This window comes from Danio rerio, chromosome 7, assembly GCF_049306965.1.
Source record: "Danio rerio strain Tuebingen ecotype United States chromosome 7, GRCz12tu, whole genome shotgun sequence".
Taxonomy (NCBI): domain Eukaryota; kingdom Metazoa; phylum Chordata; class Actinopteri; order Cypriniformes; family Danionidae; genus Danio; species Danio rerio.
In genome coordinates, this window is record NC_133182.1 from 8,096,394 (window position 1) to 8,118,884 (window position 22,491).

General features: G+C 44.8%; 1 protein-coding gene across 2 annotated transcripts; it reads right to left on the bottom strand.

The window, feature by feature from the left end:
* Positions 1–1,654: 1,654 nt before the first annotated feature.
* LOC137496073 (uncharacterized) lies at positions 1,655–22,257 on the bottom strand. Of its 2 annotated transcripts, XM_068222438.2 has the most exons (6): positions 22,163–22,257; positions 20,167–20,205; positions 18,871–19,122; positions 5,863–6,123; positions 3,065–3,205; positions 1,655–2,978 (listed from the first exon to the last, which is right to left on the bottom strand). In XM_068222438.2, the coding sequence occupies exons 1-6, from the start codon at positions 22,191–22,193 to the stop codon at positions 2,956–2,958; spliced, it is 747 nt and encodes a 248-aa protein (XP_068078539.2). In that variant the 5' UTR covers positions 22,194–22,257; the 3' UTR covers positions 1,655–2,955. The 2 variants fall into 2 exon arrangements, with proteins under 2 accessions (XP_068078539.2, XP_073764136.1); XM_073908035.1 differs by lacking the exon at positions 18,871–19,122.
* Positions 22,258–22,491: the final 234 nt, after the last annotated feature.

Consider the following 22,491-nt stretch of genomic DNA (forward strand, 5'->3'; position numbering starts at 1 on the left):
TCGAAAATCTGAACTTCAGCATACATTCGTGCCGCGTTAACCAATCAGAAGCTTGCTCTTGTGGGGGCGTGATTGTGACGTAGAACCTGTTTTCGGTGTTCCGAGGGAAATCCTTCAGCCTTCACCGACAACAGTTCATCAAACTCGGCTTGGCTTAGTCAGAAGCACCGCTGAAAGCCTCCGTCATCCAGGTTCAGTTTCTGGAGGAGTTTATGAGCTCACAGAGCTGGATGCACCTCTGAAAGAATGTAGTGGACTCAGACACGACCCTAAACATATCAACACTGTTTTTCAGTCTTCATAAAGCACATAAACACTGTTATTTTCTTCATAAAATCCATGTTAGCCATATAGCTATGAAGCTAGAGTCACTGTGCAGACAGAAGCCCTGCGTCTGTTCTGATGTGAGTTTGACACGTGAATGAAGCGGGGTTCGATGCGCGAATGAAGCGAGTAGACTCAAATGTTCACACGGCTATTTACGCGCGAATAGCGTGATTTATCCGCGCGTTCCGGGTCTGGTGTGAACACAGCATCAGAGAAGGCAGCCACATTGATGCTGATTCATTCTTCTGGATCAAATGAAATTAACAGTTTGCATTTGCGCCGTCCAGTGGACACAATTGGAACAGCAGTTTCTTTTATTAAAAAATTGCATCTCGCGGGCCTGATAAAACCCATTTGTAGGGCTGATCCGGCCCACGGGCCGTACGTTTGACACCCCTGCTTCAAGCCCTTGTTTCGCATTAACAAAAAGACCTTTGACTCTTGATAGACTGTATTAAGGGCAATTTACATAATCACTTAACAACAATCATCATTATTATAAACAACTTCATGGTCTAGCTCAGGGATGTCAAACTCAATTACTGGAGGGCCGCAGCCCTGCACAGTTTAGTTTCAACCTTGCTCCAACACACTAAAGCTCTGGTCACACTAGAGTTTGTGCGTGAAATTCTGTCATACGGTGCTGCAAAAAGGGGCGGGATTAAACAAGATAATTAGACATTACAAAAGCGAACGATTGCTCCATGTTTTAAATTTCTGTCCAGAGAGGTCATGTTTTTGCAGGTCAGAGTTATCCAAGCTTAAACTTTGCACAGCAGCAACTTGCGAAACTTGACGCATGACCTTGCGTTTCTTGTCTGATGCATTCGCGTGTGTATGAATGGAAATGTATGGGGAGACAAATCCAGTGTTTCCCTGTAGGTTTCAAACAAGCCTGAAGGAATTACAGTAGTTTCATTAGGTGTGTCAACTTAGGGTTGGAACTAAATTGTGCAGGGCTGCGGCCCTCCAGGAATTGAGCTTGACATCCCTGGTCTAGCTATTGTATTGATTGGAAAAAAGGGAAGTGGATTTCCAAATATCGACAGTCTTGATTCAGAGTAAAAAAAGGGAAGTGTGAGAACGTAATACAGAAAATTTCACAACAACATGGGCTTTTTGAGGTTACAGACACACTTTTATGCACACATTCATCTTAAATCAAATGAGTCACAAATATGAAGTGTCTCCATTATGTCTGTGTAGATACAGAGATATTCAGTTTAAAATGTCATATATATTTACTCCAACATTAATAACTGCAATTTCATTAAATCAAATGCATCATGCCACTTACACAGAAAAAAAGGGTCTTTTAACGACTGTCTTTATTGTTATTTTTTATTACCAAGTATACAAAATGCAAACACGTTGAAACAAAACAGGATTTGACACAAAATTACAGCAACTACAAAGACATGGTCATATTTGAAAACTATTTCAGCAAACAAACAATAAGGACATTTGATAATTAGATTAAGCATATTCAGACATAAGAAAAGAAACAAAATAATAGAGAAAGAAAAGCTTCTGTAATAACTTAATAACTAATAACTAAAAACTCTGGCGTTTATTTAGCAGGACTGCAGACTTTCACTCCTCCTCTCTGACGGCTGATTAAAGGTACAGTTCACCTCCAAAATAAATATATTACTCACTATTTACACACCCCAGGTGGTTCCAAATCTTTATAAGTTTCTTCTATTGAACACTAAAGAAGATATTTTGAGGAATGCTAAAAAAAAAAAAAAAAAAAAAAAACTGTAACCATTGACTGCCGTAGTAGGGAAAACAAATACTATAAACGTCAGTGGTTACAGATTTCCGCAACACAGGCTCATTGTGAATATGTATCCTCGTTTACATTTCTGGAGAGCACGAATTATATAGCCAGACGTAGGTATGGCTGCATTTTGTCTTTAAAACGAACGCTATGGGGCAGTATGAGGCCGCTGATGGCTTGTGTTTCTTTCTTGCTTACCGGCTGACTGCTTAACTCCATGTTGATGGCTTTTCTGCTGTTACTAGTTTGCAGAGTGGCTCGATAAGAATGTCTGAGAACTCGAGACACAGAGTGAAGGTGATGATGGGGTTCGAGTCCAGCGAAGAACGGTTTCAGAAAGCAGGTAAAACAAAGGCTAAGGCAAAAAATAAAATAAAATAAACAAGTAAATGACAGGGTGAGAATGTGGTAAGATCTTAAAACGGAGTAAAAATCAGGTGGCTGCGAGGGCGTTTCTTTTTCTGGATTACTTTTAAAACCTCTATCAGTTGGGTTTAGAGAAGTGGGTGGGTGGGAGTATTGGTCGGACGGTCCGTCAGTCGACAGTGGCCTCTGGTGGATTTATGTGAAAACAGCAGGCACTAATGGCTCTTGCGAATGAAATTTGATATGTGAAAAAGCGTACACAACAGCCTCTGGAGGATTCGCGAAAACAAAAACTGCAAAAAAAGTAGCTCCTGGGACAGATTTTCCGCTCTCCAGAAATTTATACTGGGGTATGTATCCATAATGAGCCTGGGTTGAATTTTCATTATTCTTCAAAAAATCCTTTGGAAGAAACAGGTTTGGAATAATTAGGGTGAGTAAATGATGACAGAAATGTTAGTTTTGGGTGAACTATCCCTTTAATTAATCTCCTCAGCTTGAGCTGGAAAATACAAAAAATGAATTAAGGGATGTCTAATTAAAAAAAATATAAAAAATTGATTTATACATTATAATTGGAGATCTCACCATGAGCTCTGTAGCATTTGACTCCCAATAAGATGGACACCAGTAGATATGGAGAAGCTGCTAGTAGAAAACTGACCAGTTTAAAATTGGTCAGTTTACTTTTGGCAGCTTCTGGTTGTTTTTTGATATTAGATGGATAAACTGGAAATAAAAACATGGAATACAACTGATTAGATTAATCGACATCAAAACATAAAGACTTTCACTTCTATGATAAAACTGTCATAAAATGTGCAGCTCCAATTCACCCTCTAGCACCAGCAACTGCTCACATTTGACTTTTCTTCTTATTAAACTTAGATTAAAACAATATTTTTCCTCTGACCTTTCATGTAATGTAGGTCTTTGTGAAATCATGGTTTGAATTTTTACTAATTGGCTGAGTTATGTGAGTTTGACAAAAACAAATCCAGTCCAAACATCAAAGTTAGCACTGGATGTTTAATTTAGATATAAAGTACATCTAGGAGGTTGTTACTGCAGAATAAAGCCCAGCAGGTTTATCAGGAGCCCATTGAAAAGCTGAGTACTGTTGAAGAAGACTTAAGGGCTTTATTCTGAGAGAATAAACAACCACCTGCGTGTACTTTATCATGCTTATTACAAGGCTACTTGCCACAAAACATAAGAATTACACACAAAAACTGTTCTGAGTCGTAATAGTTTATTAATTCTTTAAATAAATGCAAGGCTGACTGAAATGAAAACAGCTGATGGAGTATACACTAACCTATGGATTTGTCACAATCACCAGTGATCCCTTTCAGATCACTGAAGAACACATACTATCATTCACACTCCTACACATCTGCCACCGAACTGGACTATATATCCCATCATGCAACACACACAAACCCTTTCCAGATCAGCACTGATTGCAAACACACAGCTGAAGCTCATGAGGACTGATTACCAGGTTACACCTGATTACACCTCACTCACACACATTTGCTGAGTCTTGTTTCCTGTGGTGAACAGTCCTAGCATTGTCCATGTTGTCTTGCCACCTTTGAGCCAGATCCCCTTGAATCCCCGAAATGTCGGTCAGCAGAGCTTGTTGAATCCCCCGAATGGCAGGTGCCAGATCCTTTTGAATTCCCTGAATGATGTGGATCAGACCATCTTAAATCTCCTGAATGGCAGGCACTATATCCCCTTGATTCCACCAAATGGCCAGAGCCGCCGCCTGATTCCCACGAATGGTTCCAGAGCTTTGGGACTTCCCAGTGTCACCTGGGCCATGTGACTTTTCAGTGCCGTCATAGACGTGCGACTTAACAGGGCTGGCTGAGCTCCAAGAATGGTCGCCACCAGAGCTACAAATGCAATAATTGTCAATGCAGCTGTCTGATCCGCTAATGCCTCTTGATCCGGAACGTCCTAATCTGCCTTTGTTTGCCAGACCCAAGGTACCTGACCCACTGAGGTTATCTGAACCGCCAGTCCTTCCCGGCCCACTGGAGTTATCTGAACCCCCAGTGCCACCTGATCCACTTGGGTTGTCTCAACCACCAGTGCCCTGTGACCCGGAACCTCTTGACCCACTGGGGTTGTCTGACCTATCACTGCCAGCTGAACCAGAGCCCTCAGGCCTACTTCAGCAACACAGACTAGACTCTCTGCAGCTCCACACTCTAGGCTCTCGGCAGCTCCATGCTCCAGATCATCCTCAGCTCCACGGCCTCCTCAAGTCCACTTTCCAGGCCAGCCCTGTGCAACTCCACGCTCCAGGCCATACACAGTTCCACGCTCCAGGGCATCCTCAGTTCCACGCTCCAGGTCATCCTCAGCTCCATGCTCGAGGGCATCCTCAGTTCTATGCTCCAGGGCATCCTTAGCTTCATGCTCCAGGGCATCCTTAGCTCCACACTCCAGGTTCACCACTGCTGCATGGACCTGCCCCCCTTGTTCCGTCTCTGCTTCAGCTCTCTCCTGGACTGTATTTGAAACATCTGGAATCCTCTCCTACAGGGAAGGCTTTGCCAGGATCACCAGTGATCTACCCCTAGCGGATCACTGAAGAATACTCACTATCATTCACGCTACTTCACATCTGCCACTGAACTGTAATACATATCCCATCATGCACCTCACACACTCCAGATCACCACTGATTGTGCTCATGAGAATGGATTACCAAGACTATAATATACCTCACACACACACACTTTGCTGAGTCTTGTTTCCTATAGTGAGCAATCCTAGCGTTATCCTTGTCTTGTTCATGTTGTTTTGCCGCCATGCCTGTACGGTTTTGACCATGCCTGTACAACCATCCCAAATTAAAGCTGCATTTGGATCCTAACTTTTGTTTCCGACCCAACTCATTACAGGATTATTCAGACACAAGATGGCGCCAAACAGTCAAAAACTGGCTGGATGGAGCATATACAAGTACAAACCTATGTATTATTAATTTGCAAGATGCCTTAAACAGTTGAAAACTGCAGCAGGACAGACAAGCAGATACATATGATTGTGGATGTAAGTATATGGATTTCAAAGTATACACTAACAGTCAAGGTGATTCAAAGTGACTCCCGGGTAAACCTGTGTTATTCAGAGGTTGTTTTCTTGGAAAAACATAATTGGAATGTCGAGACTGACCAATAAGTATTGAGTATTCCAGATAACAAATGGTTAAGATATGGTATTAGGTAGCAACGCTATGGAGAGGATACCAACCAACATTCTTCAAGATAACTTATTTTGTGCTCAACAGTAGAAAGAAACGAGTGACAGATGAGTAAATGACAGATTTACTTTTTGGGTGAACTATCCCTTAAATGGTCACTCACCTACAGTCAAATTCACTTCATCACTCCACTGAGAGCAGCAAGTCCGTGACTGTATGCAGCAGTAACACATACAGGTTTGACTGAAGTGTACAGTGATGTTGATCTCCTTCCTCATCGTGGTGATATCTTTACCTCCACACTGCCATATACAAGCCCTGCTTTCCCCTTCTACATCACACGTGAGAGTGACAGTGCCTCCTCCGAGTATCCATGACGGTTCAGGCTGAACAGTCAAAACAGCTTTAGGTTCTTCTATAAGATCTGGACAAACAGAAATTAAGGTAAAACACACGAAGCAGCAACAATTATCAGCACATGTGGCAGTGTTCAAGGTGCTGACTTTGTGGTTTGGTACAATCAAATTAAAGTCTGCATGAACTAGAAGCTGCACCCATTTCTTTCCATATTGTTATACAGTTCCTAAAGAAATATAATATTACACAGTGGGCGTGACTTGTTGTTTCTACTGCGAGCTGATTGGATGTAGTGGTAACACCTTACAATAACAGTACATGAATAACGATGTATTAATATGTAAACTATACATGACTTTATTATGTATTAATGAGTTAAGGCATGCACTAATCATGAACTAACTTTAACTACAACATGGGTCAAAAGAGTTCATGAGTAAATAATGGCTACTTTAACTACTTGTTAGTACATGTTGTTAATAGGTGTAATAGTTAACATTTAAGTTTAAAGGGCACATAGTTTACCCCTTTTTTATTATTTAATACTAATATTATGGTTGTTCTGAGTGTGCCAGTTTAGGTTCAGTTCAACACACAGTTCAGATGTTTTTATTATAATGTGTTCAAAAGTGTCATGTTGGGGGCGTTTACACAGTTTGCTGTTTTAGGGGCGTGTTGCTTCAGTTTCGGCCTCCCACCCAACGTAACAAGGGGGCGGAGCCAAGAGCTCCCACGCTCTGTGTTTGCAACAGACAGGCTGACAGACAGAGATAGAAGCTAAGCTAAGCTAAGATGAGCATTCAGCCGTACATGTACGAGTCGGACACAGACCAAGCAGAGAATACAAAATCAAAATTTGCGTCTTTGTATAGTCTCGGTGTATAAGTGCCGAGCTTGTACACCGAGACTAATAACCACACACACTGAATTAACTTTGACTGAGGCACCGAATGAAGCCGCTGACCCGAAGCTCTGCCGCGTGCACCTCGACAGAAACCCACATCACGCAAAGCCGCTGACCTGAAGCTCTGCCGCGTGCACCCCAACAGAAACCCCTGGCGCGCTGAGCCGCTGACCCGAAGCTCGGCCGCGTGCACCCTAACAGAAACCCACGCCACGCCGAGCCACTGACCCGAAGCTCCACAGTTTGCACCCCGACAGAAACTCCGCCCAGAACTCCGAAATGCACGGCACCGCGCCACGCAAAAGATACAAGCAATAATTCAGATTACAGCGATAATGTGGAGAATATTGATCTTGTGTTAAGCCCAATGAGCTTTTCATCAAAAAATAGAGCAGGGGTGTTCCTTTAATGATATCCCTTTGACTCACACGCTAAAAATGGCAGACATGCAACAAGTAACTGAGGATATGATTGTGACGCAAGGCTGTCAATCAATATTGATGGGCGGGGGGACCGCACTCCTACGTAAAGTTGTGGTCGGTCTGAAAACTGCTCCAATTGGTCAACTGTTTTTTTTTTTTTTGTTAGATTGAAAAAAAAAAAAAAAAGAACTGTGTGTGTTTATATCACCCCAATATGACCGTCTATACCAAGGATGGGCAAACTTGATCCTCGAGGGCCGCTGTCCCTGCAGAGTTTTGTTCCAACACTAGTCAAACACACCTGAACAAACCAATCAGTGTCTTCAAGATCACTTGAACTCTATAGGGAGGTCTGTTTGAATAGGGTTGGAGCTAAACTATGCAGGACACTGGCCCCCCAGGATCAAGTTTGCCCACACCTGGTCTATACACTATACTTGCACACGTCTGTCCAAACAGCTTGGAAAGTAGGTTCCCCTTCGGTTGGGGAACTTCAGTGCCATGAATGGGAGGATTCGGATCAGAAGCCGCTTATCTGGAGAGTATTGAACGGGCCAATGAATGAAATTAATTGGCAGCGTAAGCTTGCGCAGGTGTGCGACATCTGCAATCATCTCAGCATATAAGCACACCTGAAGCCAGCAGACGCCATCCTTTTCGCTTCAGATCCTTTCTGAGTGAGTCGATGAGGGTTCCTCTTGCTGATCAGCACTTCAGAGCGAACGAGTGTGTCTCCCGGTCCAGAGTGGGTCTTCGCGGTGGCAGACGGTCGAGCTGGGTTACTCCCTTGCCTGCGGTTCTTTGGGTCCGGTCCTCCAGAGCGGTGCGTATAGTTGCAACTTTCCTAAAAGAGCAACACAGTCGTGCAGCACGTCCTTTTCAGGATGGCGCTCCGACTGTGCGTTTCTGGATGCGGGGGTTTCCTGTCTCCGGATGATGGACACGATCACTGCATTGCATGTTTGGGGGTCCAGCATGTTAATGCGGTGCTCGCGGGCGGTTCATGTCGTCATTGCGATGCCATGACCGTTGCACAGCTAAGATCGCGGCTAACTTTCGCAAGAGAGCGAGCCACCCCAGTTGCCTCCTGTTCTAAAAAAGCAGCGGGCGCTCGGGCAGATCTGAGGGTTTCAGCGGGAGCTAATCCGCCGCCCACGGGCTCGCGGACCTCTCGCTCCTCACGGCGCTCCATCCAAGCTTCGGGTGGTGAGAGTGATCCGTCTAACCAGATGGTAGCTCTCACACTCGCTGACACCGGAGATCAGATGTCCTCCGCGGCATCGGAGGGTGGGCTTTCACTGTCTGACGAAGATCCGGACCCGCTCGCCCCCTCCGGGCAGGTGAGCGCTGTCAAATCGGATCCTGAAGCGGACATGTTAGCCGTGCTTTCCCGGGCTGCTTCGGCCGTGGGGTTGGAGATGGTTTATCCCCCAGCTCCGCGGCCGGACCGACTAGATGGGTGCTACGTAGAGGACCAGAAGGCGAAGCCTTCGAAGCCTCTCGTCCCCTTCTTCCCGGAAGTGCACAGTAGGCTCACGCAGTCCTGGAGGGCACCTTTCTCTGCCCGTGCTGCGAGTGCCTCCGCCCTCACCGCCCTTGACGGCGGAGCTGCCAGGGGGTATGAGGCGATCCCGTCAGTGGAGCGCGCTATCGCGGTCAATCTTTGTCCGCGCGGCGCCTCTACGTGGCGGGGTTTGCCCCGCCTCCCGTCCAAAGCTTGTAGGTTGTCTGCCTCCCTCGGAGCCAGAGCTTATAAGGCTGCGGGCCAGGCTGCTTCTGCTTTGCACGCGATGGCCACCTACCAGCGCTACCAAGCGCAGGCGCTGGCCGAGCTGCACGAGGGCGGGTCCAACCCAAGCTTATTACATGAGCTGCGCACCGCGACCGACTATGCTCTTCGGACTACTAAGTCCGCCGCGTGTGCGCTGGGGAGGACGATGTCCACACTTGTGGTTCAGGAACGCCACCTCTGGCTAAACCTGGCCGATATGCGCGACGTTGACAGTTCGCTTTCTTGACTCGCCCATATCCCAGGCTGGCCTGTTCGGCGACACCGTCGGTGAATTCACCCAGGAATTCAAGGCGGTGAAAGAGCAGTCGGATGCGATGGGCAATGTCATCTATCGGCGTGGCCGTAAGCCCGCTCCGCCCGCCGAGCCATCCACCTCCGCTGTTCCTCGCCGAGGGCGCCCGCCAACGAGTGCTGCCCCGCCCCCGCCTGCGCCTCCGGCCAAGCGGGCGCGGCGTTCACCTCGAAAGCAGGCAGCCCCTCCTGCCCAGGGCGCCGTTAAGTCCGGCAAACGGACCGCGAAGCGTCCCTGAGACAGGCCATCCGGAGAAGAGGAAACTTGCTCTTTCCCCGCTGGAGGGCGGGGCCCGATAACAACGGTACTTTTCAGTGCCACCAAAACATCAGTAAAAGAGCACTTTTTCCCTTCCCCGGATGTGACTGCACGAGTTCTGCCAGTCCGGGACGCGCTGCCTTCCGGCTCGCAGACTCTACGTGCTTCGCCAGTGGCTCACGAGCGCAGGGGGGACGGTCTCCCTTCCCTCAGCCCTCCAGCCCCCTCTCCGGAGTCAGGGTGCGGAGCCAGAGCGAATCGCTCTCCTCCAGCTTTTCCGCGGGACCCTCGTGCTTCCCGGATCAGCACACCCACTCCGCGCTGCCCCACCGCTGGTACGTCAGCGATTGTAGCGATGACTCCATTAGCGAGGGCTCTGCCTGCCTGGTTAGCGCGGGCCAGCCCCTCGCGGTGGCTCATACGCACAATCAGACTCGGTTACGCGATTCAGTTCGCGAAACGGCCCCCCAAGTTTACGGGCGTGTATTTCTCCAGAGTCAACCCCCTGTCCGCCCCTGTCTTGCGAGAGGAGATTGCTGCCCTCCTGGCGAAGGGTCCAATCGAGCCGGTTCCTCCAGCCGAGATGGAGAGTGGGTTTTACAGCCCATACTTCATCGTACCCAAAAAGAGCGGTGGGTCACGGCCAATCCTAGATCTGCGCTTTTTGAACCGCTGTCTGCACAAGCTGCCGTTCAGAATGCTCACGCAGAGGCGCATTCTCCAATGCGTTCGTCCTCGGGATTGGTTTGCAGCCATAGACCTGAAGGACGCGTATTTCCATGTCTCCATTCTTCCACGCCACCGCCAATTTCTGCGGTTTGCGTTCGAGGGTCGAGCGTGGCAGTACAAGGTCCTCCCCTTCGGGCTCTCTCTGTCTCCGCGGGTCTTCACCAAACTCGCGGAGGGTGCCCTAGCGCCCCTTCGGCTCGCGGGCATTCGCATACTCAGTTATCTCGACGACTGGCTGATTTTAGCCCACTCGCGGGAGCAATTGATTATGCACAGGGACGAGGTGCTTCGGCATCTCCGCCTACTGGGGCTTCAGGTCAACCGAGAAAAGAGCAAACTCGCCCCCGTGCAGAGGATTTCTTTTCTCGGGATGGAGCTGGACTCGATCACCATGGTAGCGCACCTCTCCGAGGAACGCGCTCGCCTGTTGCTGAACTGTCTGAGGGAGCTCGACAGCAAACTAGTGGTCCCACTGAAGTTCTTTCAGAGGCTCCTGGGGCATATGGCATCCGCAGCCGCCGTCACGCCGCTCGGGTTGCTCCATATGAGACCACTTCAGCACTGGCTTCACGATCGGGTCCCCAGACGCGCATGGCACGCGGGCACACACCGGGTCTCGGTTACTGCGCTGTGTCGCCGCGCCCTCAGCCCTTGGAACGACCCCTCGTTCCTACAGGCCGGTGTGCCTCTAGGACAGGCGTCCAGCCATGTTGTTGTTTCAACAGACGCTTCCAACACGGGTTGGGGGGCCGTGTGTCGCGGGCATGCGGCTGCGGGCCTCTGGAAGGGTGCCCAGCTGCATTGGCATATCAATCGCCTAGAGCTGTTGGCAGTGTTCCTCGCTCTCCACCGCTTTTTACCGGTGCTGGAGCGGCAACACGTGCTGGTCAGGACGGACAGTACGGCGGCAGCGGCGTATATCAACCGCATGGGGGGTATGCGCTCTCGCCGCATGTCTCAGCTCGCCCGCCGTCTGCTCCTCTGGAGTCACCCGCGGCTGAAATCGCTGCGCGCCATTCACGTCCCAGGCACGCTCAATCGTGCAGCCGATGCGCTCTCACGACAGCTGTTACGCCCTGGAGAATGGAGACTCCACCCCGAGTCTGTTCAGCTGATATGGCGATTCGGGGAGGCCCAGATCGATCTGTTTGCTTCCCCCGAGAACGCTCACTGCCAGTTGTTTTTTTCCCTGACCGAGGGCTCTCTCGGCACGGATGCACTGGCCCACAGCTGGCCTCGGGGCATGCGCAAGTATGCGTTTCCCCCAGTGAGCCTGCTCGCGCAGTTTCTGTGCAAGGTCAGGGAGGACGAGGAACAGGTTCTGCTAGTTGCGCCCCTTTGGCCCAACCGGACCTGGATATCAGAGCTCTCACTCCTCGCGACGGCCCTCCCCTGGCGGATCCCTTTGAGAGAGGACCTACTCTCTCAGGGACAGGGCACCATCTGGCACCCTCGCCCCGTTCTTTGGAACCTCCACGTGTGGTCCCTAGACGCGAGGAAGACTTGGGTAACCTACCGACTGTGGTGGTTAATACCATCACTCAGGCTAGAGCCCCCTCCACGAGGCGCGCCTACGCCCTGAAGTGGAGTCTATTCACTGAATGGTGCGTCTCTCGCAGAGAAGACCCCCGAAATTGCCAGATTAGTGTTGTGCTCTCTTTCCTTCAAGAGAAGTTGGACAGCAGGCTGTCGCCCTCCACTCTCAAGGTTTACGTGGCCGCCATCTCCGCTTATCATAGCGCGGTAGCTGGCGGCACCGTGGGAAAGCATAACCTGGTCATCCAGTTCCTTAGGGGTGCTAGGCGAATTAATCCATCTCGCCCCCCTCTCATGCCCTCTTGGGATCTCGCCCTCGTTCTCACGAGTCTGCGATCCGATCCCTTTGAGCCACTCGAATCAGTATCTCTAAGATTTCTGTCCCTGAAGACAGCTCTGCTGGTTGCGTTGGCCTCCATCAAGAGGGTCGGGGACCTGGAGGCATTTTCGGTCAGTGACTCGTGCCTGGAATTCGGGCCGGATTACTCTCACGTTATCCTGAGACCCCGCCCCGGTTATGTGCCCAAGGTTCCTACCACCCCCTTTAGAGATAAGGTAGTGAACCTGCAAGCGCTGCCCCCGGAGGAGGCAGACCCAGCCCTTTCTTTACTTTGTCCAGTTCGCGCTCTGCGCATTTATGTGGACCGTACTCAGAATTTTAGATCATCTGAGCAGCTCTTTGTCTGTTATGTCGGCAGCAGGGAAGTGCCGTATCGAAACAAAGATTATCCCACTGGATTGTGGATGCCATTTCACTCGCTTATTCGAGTCGAGGTCAGCCGTGTCCCCCGGGAGTACGTGCACACTCCACTCGGAGCGTTGCATCCTCTTGGGCGCGTGCACGCGGCGCCTCTCTAACAGACATCTGTAGAGCTGCGGGCTGGGCGACACCCAACACATTTGCAAGGTTTTACAATCTGCGAGTGGAGCCGGTTTCCTCAAGGGTATTAGGTAACCCTTTGGTGATTGAGGAGACAACTCGGTAGGGTGTTGAAACACGCTTGCTGCGCCATTCTCCCTAACACGGAGGTACGTGCGCCTTTTTTATCTGTCAGTAAAGTTCCCCGTCAGGTGAGCCCTGCAGATTCCTCCGTGGCCCCCAGCACTGACTCGGCGGAGGAGTCACTTGCTGGCCCACTACGTTGTAGGTCTGCCCGCTGGTCAGCCCGCGTTTTGGGTATAGGTGCCTGCTATGCGTGATCCCCACTAGGCGATCCCATATGCTTATTCCGCCACGGTTAAGTCCCCCCCCTGGGCGGACCCGTGTCTTCCCTCTCCGCTAACCACTCTTTGCTATGCGTACTCCCCCTTTTTAGGGCTAGTCCATAGGTAAATTCTGCCATCTATCCCCCCCTTGGGTAACGGATGGCCTCCGCAGCGTCCTCCCTATCGGGATTGCACGCTTCCCAACGTACTGTCGTATTTCCTAGAATTATCTAGATGCTCACGACTTCCCAAAAAATATATCTAAATCCGTAAAACTTCTGTTGAAGTAGGATAAATTAGGGCCAGGGACACGTTGGAGGACCGCGCCCCCCATGATGTGGGTGCGTCACGCTTGCTTGACTATCTCCTCATCGGGGGTGTTGGTAAGGTGCAGTCATTATGGCGCTTTCCATATTCTCCCATTCATGGCACTGAAGTTCCCCAACCGAAGGGGAACGTTCGAGGTTACAGAAGTAACCCTTCGTTCCCCGAGGAGGGGAACGGAAGTGCCATTCCGTCGCCATAATGACTGTCCCTTAGCTGTTTGAAAGTCTCTTCAGCTTAAAAGGATGGCGTCTGCTGGCTTCAGGTGTGCTTATATGCTGAGATGATTGCAGATGTCGCACACCTGCGCAAGCTTACGCTGCCAATTAATTTCATTCATTGGCCCGTTCAATACTCTCCAGATAAGCGGCTTCTGATCCGAATCCTCCCATTCATGGCACTTCCGTTCCCCTCCTCGGGGAACGAAGGGTTACTTCTGTAACCTCGAACGTTTTTCATCATAGGTGCCCTTTAAGCTAAATGTCATCAACATGAACTTATGAGCTGTTAATGTCTAATTATGTCATGACTTAACTTGGAGGGGCACATCATCATTACCTCATCCTTAACTACTCATGAACTCCTGTGTTTAAACTGTTGATCTTGAGTGTACACTTTTCTATTGTTATTTAACATAAATGCACTAGTTGGACGTGCATAAGGAGTTCATAAGTAGCTAAGAATGGGTTAACCCTTTGAGAAGTACAGTTCCAAATGTGGAACTTGGAATGTACAGAATTTAGAATGGCAGAATTACAATCCAATTATCAAAATTGGTTGCTCATCTTAGCTGAAGCTTAATGTGTTGCTATGGAAACACAATGGAACAGAGTGTACAGTTCTAAAGCTGTTAAGAACTCACTCCAGGGAAACAGCTGACATATTTGAAACTTACAGGTGAAAAGGTTTACATGTTTATAATTTAGAACAGTGGTCACCAAACTTGTTCTTGGAGGGCCGGTGTCCTGCAGATTTTAGTTCCAACCCTAATCAAAGTCTTATTAGGTATACTTGAAACATCCAGCCAGGTGTGTTGAGGCAAGTTAGAGCTAAACTCTGCAGGGACACCGGCCCTCTAGGACCGAGATTGGTGACCACTGATTTAGAATGTTCATAAAACAGACCTGTTAAAGATCCCGAATAGTGCTTTGAAATGTGATTTTTTTTTATCTATGTTTGACGTAGTCTCAGCTGAAACATGAAGATAGGGCGGTACATAGAGTAGCTCCTCCTCTTCCTAAAAAAACACCCGATAGAGTTTTGTTTCTCACAGCTCTACCAGTGAGAGTGGTTGAGCTCAAGTGTTTCGACTGAAGTTTATTCATTTATTTTTGCGAATTTTATGGACTCTGTCTTTTTCTTTTTCCCGTCTTCTTGTTGTTTTTCTGTTGTCTCATAGGCTCCCATACCGGCGTCATCCCTTGTTCTGATTGGCTGCTGGTCTCGGAGGCCTGTATATAAGGGAGCTTCTGGCAGAGTTCGTTTTTGTGCGTTCGGTGTTTGGAGTGGAGCTCCTGGGTTTCCCTCACCCCTCCGGCCGACGACCAACAACCGATATTGTACTGATGTTCATCATACGTTAAAATATTTTGAGAGTTTGAGCGTGTAGGGGTGGCCTGCCTATTTATTTGATTACTTTTGACTATGTTTATGTGTAGGGAGTAAGGTAAGCTTTCTTGTATTTTTCTTTAAATAGTAATAGGTAATTTAGTGCATTTACTTTATAGATTCTTTTGTTTGTTATTTTGGCCTCATGTGGTCACCCTGAAGAGATGCTCATTTATATTAACCACATTTTTTCTATAATAAATCTATTCATATACTCTCAACTGAGTTTCTGAGTTTGGTTGTTGACCGAAGGGAATCTTTTGTCTTAGATTTTGTTGTGTTTGGAAAATCCACCACCCCAACACATTTGTTTTCTTTGTTTATTATGCCCATGTTGTTTTCCCTAGACTTGGGGCGTAATATCAAGCGAATCAAATGAAAAGCAAATGAGAAACGTCTTGAAGGGGGCGGGGCATGTCAGATGCAAGAGAGTATTTGATTGGTCAGAAGGTTTGATCAGAAACTAAAGTTGGAGGTGACCTCCAAAAATCATTGATTCATTTAGGTGTTTATGTTTATATCAGGCTTGCATCTTCTAAATACGAATTTTGACACTGTCTTGGACCATACTAGCTTAAGACTAACATACTGATACTAATACTCAGTGCTTGACATTAACTTTTTTGATCACCAGCCACAGTGGCTAGTAGTTTTCCAACGTTACTAGCCACTCTTCATTTTCGCTAGCTACAATTTTGTTGTTGGGAAAATAGTTTTATGCATAAATATGACTTTGACACGCTAAAATGGCTAAAATAGTAAAAATAGAGTGTAAACACTATAAACACGCTAAAATAGTGTGTAAAAATTGCCGACAGCTAGCTCTCTGCAACATGATCGGCCACTGAAGCTAAGCAGGGCTGCGCCCGGTCAGTACCTGGATGGGAGACCACATGGGAAAGCTAGGTTGCTGCCGGAAGTGCTGTTAGTGAGGCCAGAAGGGGGCGCCCAACCTGCGGCCTGTGTGGGTCCTAATGCCCCAGTATAGTGATGGGGACCCTATACTGCTCAGTGAGTGCCATCTTTCGGATGAGACGTTAAACTGAGGTCCTGACTTTGTGGTCTTTAAAGATCCCAGAATGTCCTTCGAAAAAAGAGTAGGGGTTTAACCCTGGCATCCTGGCCAAATCTGCCCACTGACCTCTGTCCATCATGGCCTCCTAACCATCCCCATATTCAATTGGCTTCATCACTCTGTCTCCTCTCCACCAATCAGCTGGTGTGTGATGTGCAGTCTGGCGCAATATATCTGCCGTCGCGTCATCCAGGTGGATGCTGCACATTGGTGGTGGATGAGGAGATTCCCCCCATTGTGTAAAGCGCTTTGAGTGCCTAGAAAAGCACTATATAAATGTAAGGAATTCTTATTATTATTAATTATTATTAAAAGTCATTATTAAAATGACTGGATTTAGATTTTGTGTTGTCCACATGCCTCATTCATTTCATGTTTTGTGAGTCGTGTATGAGAAATTGGGTCATGGTTTCATGGTGTTATACTGCAAACAGTTTTTATTTCACATCACTTTTCCGAACTCAAAATTAAGGATTTACCAAATTTATCTCTGACCACACCAAACAATAATTATTTCTTAGCCACAAATTTTAAATGTGTCAAAACAAGGTAATTATAGCCGTATACTATACTTTAAAAACAATTGACTTTTAAAAATAAGTATTGTCATGTATCAAAAATATGCACAGTAATCTGTCCTCGCTAAAGGTCTCTCAGATCACCAACTACACATAAATAGAGGGGTAGTCTCATATTAAAGCAATGTTGTTGTAAAAAAATGATAACCATATAAACAAAAATAACTGTAAGCAAAAGAAGGCAAGCAAAAAAAAAAAAAAAAAAACATACTGTGTGTAATAATGAAAGGATGATCACACAGTTAAGGCCAATTAATAATCTGTTCAAAGCAAAGGCAACCGATGCTGCTTAGATTTTTGTCTAGTCTAAATGAAAGAGAACCGATCTGTCAGGATCACCAGCGTTCTAACCACCAGAGGTTGCTGGAAAACATTCACACTCACACAAACTACAAGTCCGCCAGTTCATGGACTACAACTTCATACATGCACTCTGTTCACACACATGTTCTAGATCCTGACTGATTACTTTTGCACAGCTGAAGCTGCTCAAGGATTGAATCATAGACAATAGCTGCGACCCAAATTGCATACCTATGCACTATTCTACGCCATTTTGTATTATAATTAGTGTTCACACTGAAAACTCTAAAAATAATAAGTGCACTTTAATTACCCGGATGATGCACTCATTTAGCCGCTAAAATGAAGTGTGGAATGATGGACACTTCACGCACTCAACGACCGCAGGTTTGCTTACGTCGCGGAAGAGGCGGAGCTATCGGACGCACATGTTGGATAACTTAATTTATTTTGTATGATAAAAGCAAAAATCTCCTACGAGAGTGATTATAGCGCCTCCCGATGGTGAATGCGGCAATACTAACGGCAGGTATTATTTGATAATTCGGTCGCTTAGTTCACTGATTTGGCAACCGTCAAACGTCATAAGGAAAACGGTTTGAATTTCCGTTTAGTAAAAAAACATTAATGTGCCATTTGGGATGACACTACATACATATACTACTGTTGAGTGTGTAAGTGCATAAGTACATAGTGCATGAGTGCATAGTGTATAGTGTGCCATTTGGGACGCAGCTTACAAGTACTGCTCAAACACAAACACTATAGCTGAGTCTTGTCTATGTTTTCCAGCGACCTCTGGTGGTTAGATCGCTGGTGATCATGACACGATCACAGTTGCGTTCCAGCCACGGTTGCTTCAAGCAAGGAAACTTAAGCGTGCACGCACTTTAAACAGTCGCACGCATCACATCAGCTGTTAGCGCGACTGATCCTCCTCTCATTCGGTATTCATCTGCTTTCTATTGCTCGTGCGAATGCTATTATTTTTGCTAGTCGTGCCGTTTCTCGATTCTAAGATTACTTTTGCACGCATATTGGGTCATCCTTATAGTCGAACCCTGCTTTTAAGAAAACTACAATTTAAAAATGATCTTCAAACAGCCAAAGTGGCTAGTGGGAGTGACTGTCTAACCCACCTGCATTTGGCGGGTTGGTGGGTGTTGATGTTAAGCCCTGCTAATACTTAATTTCACAGGACCTTTAAAGATGTTTATCAGATCCTTGTAAACAGCAGATGTTTTCCAGACCCAACAGATCTTTAAAATACGTCTTGCAGATGTACTTGTGTTATCTATCGGGTCCGTGTTTCAATCATTGCAGAAAATTCCTCACTTCCCGCTTCTTCATTACACTATTCGTGAATTGAGATGTCATTCAGGATGACTAAATTTAGTTTTTCAGTCACTGGCTGACAAATGAAGGAGCGAGGAAACAATTAGAGAAGCGTCATTTTTTAAATGAAGTTGTATTAAGCAAAACCCCCTTTTTCATCCTTGACATCACCTTCATGATGATTTCAAAGTGTTTATTTTTGGGATGCTACTGAGCTCATTGTATTATATGCAGTGAATATGGAACAAAAGTAATGCCAAAAGTGTTTGTATTAAAAAGCTTTATAGTATATCTGCCCCTCAGAACTCAAGAGGTGATCCAGCGACAGACAGTACAGTCTGCAGTCTTTTTAACCTCTACATCTGTTTGTCTCCCATCCCGACAAGCTTTTTTAAAATTTCAAATAGTTTTGGCATTATTGTTGTTCCATAAGTGAAGAGCATCTGACTCACGGTATGAGAATGTGACGGCGTCGCTGATCTCTGACTTCACTTTACTGTTTTTCTCTCCTCTACAGGTGATGTTTGTGCTGCAGTTGGTAATATCTGTGTTCACACTCAGCGCTCTGGCAATGCTGAAGGGACGAGATGATCCCTCTATAAACCAGCTGTACGTCCAGTCGTCATCAGCTCCTGATATTTCACATTTGACAGTGACACTTTCATGATTGTTTGGCTCTACAATCACTGCAGCTTTTGGTCTCTCTGTAACATCACATTAAATATATAAGTTAGACGTTTAACTATTTTACACAACATGCTTTTGCTGTGTAAAAACACCATACTGCTTTTAATGGAGTATATGCACAGTTTTTCAGCCAGTGATAAACTTCTGGACTATTTTCAATTTCATAATGTTCCTTTTCCAGCATCGACGTTGTAATTTCATTAAAATACATTCAGTTAAATAGACTTCATCATTCATTTAGTTGTTCAAGCGTAAAACGAGATGAAAGATATGTAAGCGCAGTCAGGCTCACCAGGTGAGCCGAGAAACTCCATTCAAAATACTGGGGTAAAATCAACCCAGGCTCATTCTGAACACGTAGTCCCATGGACGTTTCTGGAGACTGCGAAATACATCCCGGGAGGAACGTATTTTTGCAGTTTTTGCTTTGGCAAATCCGCGAGAGGCCACTGAGCGCGCTTTTTCACATCTCGAACATCTCTCGAGCTGTTTTTTTACCGTAAAATATGACGAAATCAATATTTTGTGGAATAACCTTGATTTTCAATCTTAACAAATGAAACAATTGCTTTTCTGAACAATTGTCATTTTATGCAAAACAACAACAGCACTAACAAAAAAGACAATATTTATGCTGTGAACAAAATGACAGTATTTAACCGTTATATAAACTCTATTTTACTGTAGGACAGTTAAGTAAATTGTTGCTGCATTTTAAAGTTGCATTGTGAAAATTGTGGTATGTTTTAGGCTTACAGTAAAGATATATACAAAATTCTGTAAATATGTTTACAGCAAAATAAATGGTGCTCTAAATGTAAATACAGTATTTTTTGCAGGAATTGATTTACAGTAAGTTACTGTAGATTCTACAGAAACTGTTAGCAGTGTTTCAGATTTGGGAGGAATGTTATCAAAGCTTTACAGAAGAAAACTAAATATCAACATTTTACTCCAATCAAAGACCTACTAAATCCAGAGAAATCTGTTATTTTTAAATGATTAAATTTTTTTTTCATAGCTGAAAGTGTGAATATGAATAAATATATAAAATACATCACCTTCCAGGGTGTGTCCACGGTCGATGTTTGAAATAAGCACTAAAAAGAGGAGACAAGCAATTTTTCAAATGTATTTTTCATTACATTTGGCACATAGAAAATGACTATATAAAAATAGAAATCTGATATGGCACTCTATTCAAATGACATGTGACATAAGTACATGCCTGGTTTTTAAACATATAAATTCTCATATGGGGCGTCACGGAGGCTCAGTGGTTAGCACTGTCACCTCACAGCAAGAAGGTTGCTGGTTCGAGTCGGCCAGTTGGCATTTCTGTGTGGAGTTTGCATGTTCTCCCTGTGTTTGCGTGGGTTTCCTCCGGGTGCTCCGGTTTCCCCCATAGTTCAAACACATGTGCTATAGGTGAGTTGATAAGCTAAATTGGGCGTAGTGTATGGGTGCGTGTGGGAATGTGAGAGTGTAAAGGTGTTTCCCAGTGCTGGGTTGCAGCTGGAAGGGCCTCCGCTGCGTAAAAAATATGCTGGATTGACTGGATTGATTGTCGCTGTGGTGACTACGTCCAAGGAATATTAATAAAATTGTCATATATGCAAAAAATATTTCAAAATAAACCGAGACTGAGGCTGAAAGAGTAAAATATCTGTATAAACTTCTAAGAATATTTATATTTATATATTTATATGCTGTCAGGATATAAGTAAAACCAGACAAAGGACAGCAGCATTCAAATCAACCAGTACTTCACTGCAAAACCTGATTATTCAAAATATTTGTGGAATCATTTTGCTTTAAAAAATGTAAACAAATTAGAAATACTGTAGTGCAGTGGTTCTTAAACTGTGGTACGTGTACCACTAGTGGTACGCAGGCTTCCTTCTAGTGGTACAAGAAGGAATGAAATATGTCATGTACATGCTACACATTTCAAAATTTATCAAAAATGATCTATATAATATACCATATATGCCATATAGCCTATATTTCTGAGGTAATCTGCCAAGTTTTTTTTAACTGTGCAGAGTTGTAGCTGCTTTACTGGGCCTACTACGCTACTGTATTTCAATACTGCTCATTTTTGGTGGCACTTGGAAAGACCTTTTTTTTTCTGAGGTGGTACTGATGAAAAAAGTTTGAGAACCACTGCTGTAGTGTTTTTACCCATAGTAAAGCGTATAACATTGAAGTATTTAGTAAAACACTTTAGTAATGAATGCTCCAGCATACTGTAGTATTAACTATAGTGAACTCATAAACTGTATTAATATAGATATACTTTATCTAATAACAAATTATTATCCATTATTATCTTGTTTAAATAAGTTTTATTCATAAACTTTTATTATTATCTAATAAATTATGATCTATCTTTATATATATATATATATATATATACTGTACAATCAACAAATGATGTTTGCTGTTTGTTCAAACTACTTATTTAAAATGAGCTTTTGTAAAAAGCAATAAGTGAACTTAATTCCTTCATGTTGGCCAACACAAATTGATTTTTTACAGTGTATACTTTAGTTTTACTGCAGTAAACTGTGGTGTGTTGCATTATGATATATAGTCAAAAAACTGTGTAGTAATTTGTTTATATTACTATAGTTGTTGTGTTACTATAGCAACTATGGAATTACCCAAACATATTAATTCACACACTTAACTTTAATGTGGATCAAAAACACTGAAGGATTGCAATAAACAGTAAATATGAAAACAAATATATCAACTCATGACAGCATATTCAGTCCCACTCATGAACAATCACAAACCTTAAACAGTACGACTAAAGAAACTACAGTAATGATCTCATTCATAAACGGCATATCAGTGCATTTATATATATATATATATATATATATATATATATATATATATATATATATATATATATATATATATATATATATATATATATATATATATATATGTATATATTTATATTTATATATCATAAGCTACACATTTATCTTAAAGTCAGATCATTAAAAAAATAAAATGATGGATAAATGATATACTGATACTCACAGAGGATTAGAGGAAGTGAGATGAGCTCCATCCTGATCTATTAATGACACTTGCAGAACATCCAGTCTGTGTTTAAGATTCAACTCTTCCTGTGTGTGCACAAACACACACACACAGACAGATAGACAGAAACACACACACACTTACTCACACACACGCACACACATACACATGCACACACAGAGAGAGAGAGAGAGAGAGAGAGAGAGAGAATGCCCTCTTACCACAATTCTAGGATTTGATTCCATTTATGCTAATACAATCATCATACATATATATGCAAATCACATATATGACTTACAAGTTTGCTTGAATTTTTACACAAAATA

Bases quoted from the DNA above. Each gene is read 5' to 3' on its own strand.
- LOC137496073 (XM_068222438.2), bottom strand. From the start codon at position 22,193: ATGGAGCTCATCTCACTTCCTCTAATCCTCT. The intron at 6,124-18,870 runs GTGAGTCAGATG...CTGTTTGTCCAG, and splicing joins CGCCGTCACATTCTCATACC to ATCTTATAGAAGAACCTAAA. The intron at 2,979-3,064 runs GTGAGATCTCCA...TGTATTTTCCAG, and splicing joins CAAATGCTACAGAGCTCATG to CTCAAGCTGAGGAGATTAAT.